Here is a 7,842-nt window from a genome sequence, read left to right on the forward strand (position 1 = left end):
AGATAAATTTCCTACTATAATAAAGAATACTTTAAGTCAAATGTTGAACATTTACCTTCATTAATTGCTCTGGATTTTCTTTACATTCAGTTGCTAATCCTATCCTTAGATGCATATGATTATTAGAAAATGCTCCAAAACTACTGCCTACAGAAAGAAAAATTACATTATCACTTTAAATATTAGAGTACAACAAGCCAAAATTTCAAACCCTTTCATAATTCTTTAATCTCAAATTCTACCAGGGTATATTCTTCAGCTGTAAGAGTAACTGAAAACAAGAGAAAAATAATGAAAGACAAAGAACAGAAGAAATCTGTTATCTTTATTCTAAAAATAAAAGTAACAAATTTCTACAGCACTCTTTTTATTAGTTTTCATATTCTAGTGCCTGAAGTTTATTTTTCAAGAATATAGAACCATGCTTTGCCTGCTACGCAATGATACCTTGATTAGAAATCAACAAAGACTCAATCCTACCTGCCACAAACTAGAAATATAATCTTGCACAAGATATTGAAATCACTTTAATCAACATAATAATTTAAAAGACTATAATTACTAACATGTGGATGGAGTGGAATTTTATTCCTTATTTTATGATATTTTGTTGAAATGTATCATCTTTTTATTATCTGTGCAGACATAGTTTTGTCAGTTAACTTGTTATATCCTTGTAATGTTTCCTAATATTAAATTATCTTTACAGAGGACCATTCTGCATTTTAACTGATTATTCACATCTATTTTGTTAGATATGTATTTTTTTCTTTGACATCTACTTATTCACAACCTTTCTGGCATGCCTTCCTGTCTGAGAGGTTGAAAAGAAAAAATAACATGATCCAGACTCCTTTGCAGCAAGATTTCTGAGAGTGATTTAGGTTCTACACCTTAATATATTTGCATATGTCTTTATTATCATAAAAATATTATGTGTGAAGAAGAGGTAGATGATGACATTTTCCGTTTTCTGACCCAGAATGTGACAGAGAGAGCTTTGAATTGAAAACAAGAGTATATAGTAGAGAATTAATATCTTTGAATTTCTTAATTATACTGGACAGCAGCTTTTGCTTCAGCTTTGTTCTGCAAAATATTGTGGGGTTTGTTTTACACTTTGGATGTTCAGCCCAGAGTCTGTTTCTTCAGTCTTATTAAGAATTGAGTTATTTATTGTAATACCATGTTTCCCTGAAAATAAGACCTACCCATAAAATAAGCCCTGGCAGGATTTCTAAGCATTTGTGCAATATAAGCTCTACCCCGAAAATAAGACCTAGTGATGGGCGTGGCTACGCACTGTATCTGCACAACTCATGCATTTCTTTGCGGAGCAGTAAAGAAGATGAGCGGCTCTTCTCATCTGCCCCATGAGAGCTCTATTGCTCCACATGAGAGATTGGGGCCAATGGTTCTAAATGAAATAGAGTCGCAAGAAATTCAGGATGGAATTTGGGGTTTGTAGAGTTATGATGATGTTCCAGAAGAGGACAACTTAACTGTATTTGAATAAATGTAGATTATTTATTCTACATTTGTTGTGCCGTACTTAAAAAAATAACACATCCCCTGAAAATAAGCTCTAGAGTGTCTTCTTGAAGAAAAATAAATGTAAGACCGTCTTGTAGATTGTTAGACTGTTCATACAAGTGATTATATTTTATCCAAAATAATATATACATTGATATTTCTAAAATAGTCCTATGATTGGCTTTCTTTAATGTAAAGTAATAGACTGGTATTAATTAAAACTGGGTAAACAAACTTTTGGTGGTTAGTATTTATTTGAGATATAAGAAAGGGAGTAAGGGAGAAAATGAATCAACTAAATCTAATAGTTCAACATACTAGAGGTATTATATTAGAAACACATTAAATGCATACACATATATACAGAAAGAGATAAGAACTTCAATCAATTTAGTTTTCTAAATTATAGAAATTTCTGTAATTTCTAAATTACAGAAAACTTATCTACCAAACAGATGAAAACTGTACTTACTTAAAATATCAGTATCTTCCAGGTCCTGAAGAATGAGCTCTTCAGCAGTTTTACTCTTGTTCTTTATGATGTTAATACAATGAAGAACTGACTCTGGTAATTCATCTGACTCCTAAAAATTTGAATTAAAAAAAGAACTGTAAAAGAGTTTATTATCAAAATTATGTGTCAAATATTGCATCCTTCATTCCACACCCCAAAAATGAGTAAATGAGATAAAAGGGCTCCATATAAAGAGCACAGTTGAGACAAATATATTTGGTTAAAATTTGCTTTTTACTTTCAGGTGGCTATGCAGTTCTGGAAAACATAAGAAAACAAATGAAAAAAGTTATCATTATATCATTTTTATTAATTTTATTAGAGGCTATTTATAAGTGCCCTCAACTGTATATATTTTTAGATTTCAAACTTCAAATAATATTAACAAATAGTAATCAAAACTGCAAAGTTATTTTCCAAAATATTTAATATAAAACTAATACCTTATACAACTATTTAATACATTCCAAAACTTACTTTTTGATCATAAAACACAAATTTAGTCATGTTTATGAGTTATTATAAAGTGTCCACCAATATAGCCTAGATAAATCAATTTATAAATTTTCTAAATAGCTAAATATATTGATGTACAAAACAGGAAAATAAAATTCTTTCCTCCATAAACACCATAAGTAGTTAGAAAATATTATGCAAATAATATTCATAAAACTAAAATATGTGAAGCATCTAGTAATAATTTTAATAATAATCTTGAGCTGTATCTGTATTTACATGACAATAAAACTTCATTGAGGAACTTAAAACATGACATGAATGAATTAATATAAATGTTTCTTATATGGAAGAACATTATATGTGTTTGATTTCATGTTAAAAATTTTTTTTTCTTCCATTCTGGGTTTCCATGTATTAAAGTTACAATTTCAGCTATCTTTACTTTCTCTGTGCTAACTAATGGAATCAGTGCTTAGCTTTGAGAATGAACATTGGATGATAAAGAGAAAATGTTACCTTTTTCTTTAGCACTACAGAAAATCACACAAAATTTTATGTTATAAAGCTAGTCCCAATAAAATACTATATTGAAAATACTGACAAAAATATCTATTCTTCTGTCCTCTGTCCTGCTCTGAGATTTATATTTCTTTTTGAATTAAGAAGTCTTCTAAGAAATATGGATTATAGAGATTGTTGTTATATCCTGTGAAATATAATCCATTATTCCTAAATCTTTAATCTTTAGTTTATAATTTCATCCCATGGCAATAATATTTAAATTGGTTCTGAATGATAGAAATAATTTTGAGATACCTTAATTAAATCAGAAGAGCTCTAAACTTTTATTCTTTTCACTTTATGTATAAAGATATAATTAAATATAATGAAACTCATTCTGTGGGATTTAATATTCAAATAAAGAATTTAAGATTTTTATGTCTTATTTAAATTAATTCTAGAAACAAAGATGATAATATAAAAATATTAATTTTTCTAAAAGTAAAAGGTTTAGTGCAATACTAATTAAAAACAAAGTGAAATTATTTTTTGAAACCTTAAAAAACGAGACGTTCTTTTGGAGAAAGTTTAGTTGAGAAGATTTTGAAATGGTAAAACAATGGAAGAAATTTGATCCATTCAATATTTACAAATATAAAACTACAATTAAGAAAAAAATTAACAAAATAATGGAAAAGAATAGCTAGCTTTGGTTAGATCACATGTTCAAGAACTAAATATATGCACAAGACATATGACAATCAATTGAGAAGAAGTGGATTATTCAACAAGGGACACTAGGAATATTAGCTAAATAAGTGCAGTGAATTTTCAAGTTATATCTACATTTCATAACGTTCCTAAAAATAAATTCCAATTGGATTAAGGATTTTGGTATAAAAGACAAATCCATAAATAAACTTTTTAAGCATATAAACATTGGGAAAAATACACGAATGAGAGGATAACTTTTTTGATTCCAAAAAGTCACTATTTCTATAGTTCTAAAAAATTTCATATAAATTTTTCTTTTCCTGTAATATAATCATGTTATAATTATCATGATTAGTAAACACAAAAAAACACATTACAAATATATAATAATCCTAATTTTACAAAAATGCACATATATATGTGATTATAAGTGACTTTCTATCTTCAATATACTTTTTATATTTAAATATCTATCAACATACCATGTTTAACTGTAATCCTAAGGTAAAATAAATGAGATAATCGTACAAAACATATTGAGAAAAGTAATATTTTTCCTCAAAAGCCTACTCCTGTTAAAATGCTCAAAAGTGCAACACAACACTTACTGCATCACTGTCATCACTCTGTGTTTCTGATATCGAATCACTCTCAACATCATTTTTTTCCAAGGAAGAAATGCTAATTTTATCCAATTCAGCTTCTATTTCAGCTTTGAGTTTTTCATCATCATCCTCTTCCAACATTCTTCATAATAAAACACAGAACCATTAAAAAAGATGAAGAGGCTAATATATCACTAAAAACTACGGGTTCTTTAATTTACCATACCAATCCAGCATACTATATATAAACATGTTTTAATTTGACAAACTTTTATCACATATTATTATATATTGTACCATATGTTAAAGAACATTGTTTGTATCATATATTAAAGAATATTGCTTTATTTGTCTTTATTCATTCATTCTTTTAAAAATTTTGACTACAAAGTAAATAACTCTAATATTATTCTTTAATTTACTTAAGGGGAAGTTACTGGTAATATAATGGACTGGTTAATTTTCCAAAATCAAGAAACTTCAAGGCTATCACTTCTTGGCCTTTTGGCTAAGATCAAGTGTAAAGAAATTTCAAGGAAAAACTCATCCTTGTGGGCATAATAAACAGCAAAATACGTTTGAACAGTTTGAGTATTCAAAATAATCGTAAGAGAAAAACTGAAGTTTATAGGGTAAAGATATGGTTACTTTGTACTTATTAACTCAGAGTTCTGTTAATTCTACCACAGATAGTTACATGTTTTTGCCAACATAACATCTTGTTATGAGAAATAATATGTCATATAATCCCAATTTTTATTTTTTAAAAATCTTTAATACATGTAATACATATGGATCAATCAGTATATTATATCATCATCATCACCACCATCATTAGCTAGCATGTATTCAGTAGGCAAGCCAGGCACTAGAAGACACTGGTTTAATTAATAATATTTAGAATAACTTAATAGGTTAAAGGTCATTATAGTCATTATACATATGAGAAAAGAAAGCTTTGAAAAGGTTTCATAACTGAATAAAGTCATTATGCTAATAAGTAATAACGACAGGATCATAACTCAGAGACCCTGAATCCAATATCAATGCTCTTCCTATTACTAAACGGTATCTAAACTCAGTCAAGCTTTTACAGATTCCCAGAAATCCTTCTATACATCCCCTAGTCTGATAGTTTTCAAATTGCAGGTTATAACCCATTAATGGACCAAGTCACTAATTTAATGGCCCTTGATCAGCAAATTTCAATGATAGGGCAGAATAGGAAAAGTTAGAAAAAGCTAGAATAGAAAATATAACTGCACTATATATGCTAAAGATCAAAATTGTTTAATAAAATTTTGTTTCAGTTGTATGTACACATGTATGAATGTGTACATGTGTTGCAATATAATTTGGGTTTTTGTTTTTGTTTTGTTTTGTTTTGTTTTGTTTTTAATTGTAGGTCTTAGACAAAAAAGCTTGAAAAAGTATTAGTCAGCTATTATTTTATTTTCCATGACACTATTCCAAACTTCCATTCTTTCCTCAACGCCCTGGCCTTTCCAACTTGGTATTCTCGTTCTTTTCTTTCTTCCCCTTCCTATTTTCTTTCTTTAATTCATTACTCATTCATCTCAAAATCAAGTTTTTGAGAGCCTATGAGGTACAGTCACAGCAGTTCTAGGTGCTGAGACATATCATATGTTCACACAGTTTATAGTCAACAAAGAAAATGAAACACTCTCATTTTCCTATTACTTTTCATGAAATCCCTTCTCACCCATCTTACTGGGAAAGGAGGCCCTCTTCCTAATAAGTTGTAATCTTCTAGCTATGCTCTGAATCTGACAACTTCTCACATACTGAACTGTGATAATCTACAATTATCTAAAAATTTAACTGAAGGTATCTTAAGTGTCCACTAAGAGAATAGTTACATATATTATCATGTATACCATACAAGTCCTTTAAAATATGGGTACATTTACTATACACTTGTGGGAAGGTAGCTAGGAAAGACTAATTGAAAAAAGCCAATGGCAAAATAATATGGAGAGTAACATCTCTTTTAGGTAACTATACACACACACACACACTCTACACACTGTTTTTAGAGACCGAAACTTTTTTTTGAGAAGAAATTGGGGAACTTTAAATTTTCATTTCATACCTTTATGTTGAATGATTTTTTAACCATGAGTATGTACTAATTTTATAATGTTGAAAGCTCAATTATAAATAAGTGGATTTTGATAGATTGATGCTGGGTCTAAAAAAAAAAGAGAGAAAGAAAAATAATTAGTTTTACTCACCATCTCTGCATTCCAAACAGAAAGAAACCAAAAACAAAACAGAAAGAGTGAAAAATGTTATCTTGAAATTGACGTTAAAGTGCAATTCTAAAGTTTTGTTAGGAGGAAAGTTACATTTTTTTAACGTGCCTACAAAGCAGAATGCACAGGTACACAAAATTTTATGTAGAAACAGGCAGGAGAGTAGGGTTAAGAAAAGAGTAATTCTTTTATATGCCCGTCTCTGCTTACCGACTGACTCTTTAGATTATTCCTGTCAAATTATATATTTGAGCATATTTGCAAGTTTAAATTTTCTCGTATCAACTTTTTAGGGTTAGGTGAAAATAATTAATAATATATTTTATTTAACCCAAATATATCCAAAATATTATTTCAACATATAATCGATATAAAAAGTATGAATATCAATGTAAAAAGTTTACATTCTTGTTTTGCATACTAATTCTTCAAAATCTGGAATGTATTTTACACCTACAGCACATCTCAATTCAGACTAGCTGTATTTCAAGCCTTTGATAGCCTGTACCTAGTTGTTACTATACAGGATAATGCAGTCCTAGACGGATCCTACTATCAACGAACTACAGGAAACTACTCCAAATTGATAATGAATCACCTGGAGTTGGCTAAAGCTGTCAAAAGTGGAAAAGCTTAAGGAACTACATCCTTCAACCCCTTGTAAAGAAAAGGAAGAAAAATCTACTTTACCAGGTTAAAAAAAAAAAATCTACTGCATAAGGTAACTATAAATTATATATTTAAAAAAAGAAAGAAAAAGGAAGAAAAGGAAGGAAGGAGGAAAGGAAGAGAGAAGGAAGAAAAGAAAGAAGGAAAGATAGAGGGAGGAAAGAAGGAAGGAAGGAAAAAAACTGTCGCTTGGTGTGTATTGGTGACGGGGCGGTAACCATCGAAGGCTCCCTAGATGGTCAGGATGTATCTTCAGTTTTTAGTGAACTAGCAAAATCTACAGAATTGAAGGGAGCCTCCAGGTTCGCAGACTTGTGTAGCCGCCCCCTCAGCCAGCGGTTTCTCCCTTTCCTGGAAGCCTGTCCCTAGCAGAGAGGACCCCAGCTCCGTTTGCGCTGCCGCAGGTCTGCCTTGCCCCCCAGACCCCCACCCCAACACAAATCCCAGCCTGCTCACCCACCAGCAGCGAAGTTCCTGGTCTGCGTTAGAAGACAGCGCCCATAGCCCCTAAACAAAGCGTCACCATGGCAACAGCCAATCCCAAGAAAGATAGACCTGTTTCTCCGTACAG

General features: G+C 30.3%; 1 protein-coding gene across 2 annotated transcripts in view; it reads right to left on the reverse strand.

Annotated features, from left to right (window-relative positions):
• LRRIQ1 (leucine rich repeats and IQ motif containing 1) overlaps nucleotides 1-7,798 on the reverse strand; it is a 189,339-nt gene extending 181,541 nt beyond the window's left edge. For both annotated transcript variants that reach the window (XM_012740832.3, XM_012740836.3), the window contains exons 1-5: nucleotides 7,732-7,798; nucleotides 6,440-6,538; nucleotides 4,330-4,468; nucleotides 2,006-2,117; nucleotides 56-147 (exon numbers count right to left, since the gene is read on the reverse strand). In XM_012740832.3, the coding sequence (XP_012596286.2) occupies nucleotides 56-147; nucleotides 2,006-2,117; nucleotides 4,330-4,467 (342 nt within the window). In that variant the 5' untranslated portion in view covers nucleotide 4,468; nucleotides 6,440-6,538; nucleotides 7,732-7,798. The remainder of the gene's footprint in view (nucleotides 1-55; nucleotides 148-2,005; nucleotides 2,118-4,329; nucleotides 4,469-6,439; nucleotides 6,539-7,731) is intronic.
• Between the last annotated feature and the right edge of the window lie 44 nt (nucleotides 7,799-7,842).

The sequence above is a fragment of the Microcebus murinus genome, chromosome 10 (assembly GCF_040939455.1).
Source record: "Microcebus murinus isolate Inina chromosome 10, M.murinus_Inina_mat1.0, whole genome shotgun sequence".
NCBI lineage: Eukaryota > Metazoa > Chordata > Mammalia > Primates > Cheirogaleidae > Microcebus > Microcebus murinus.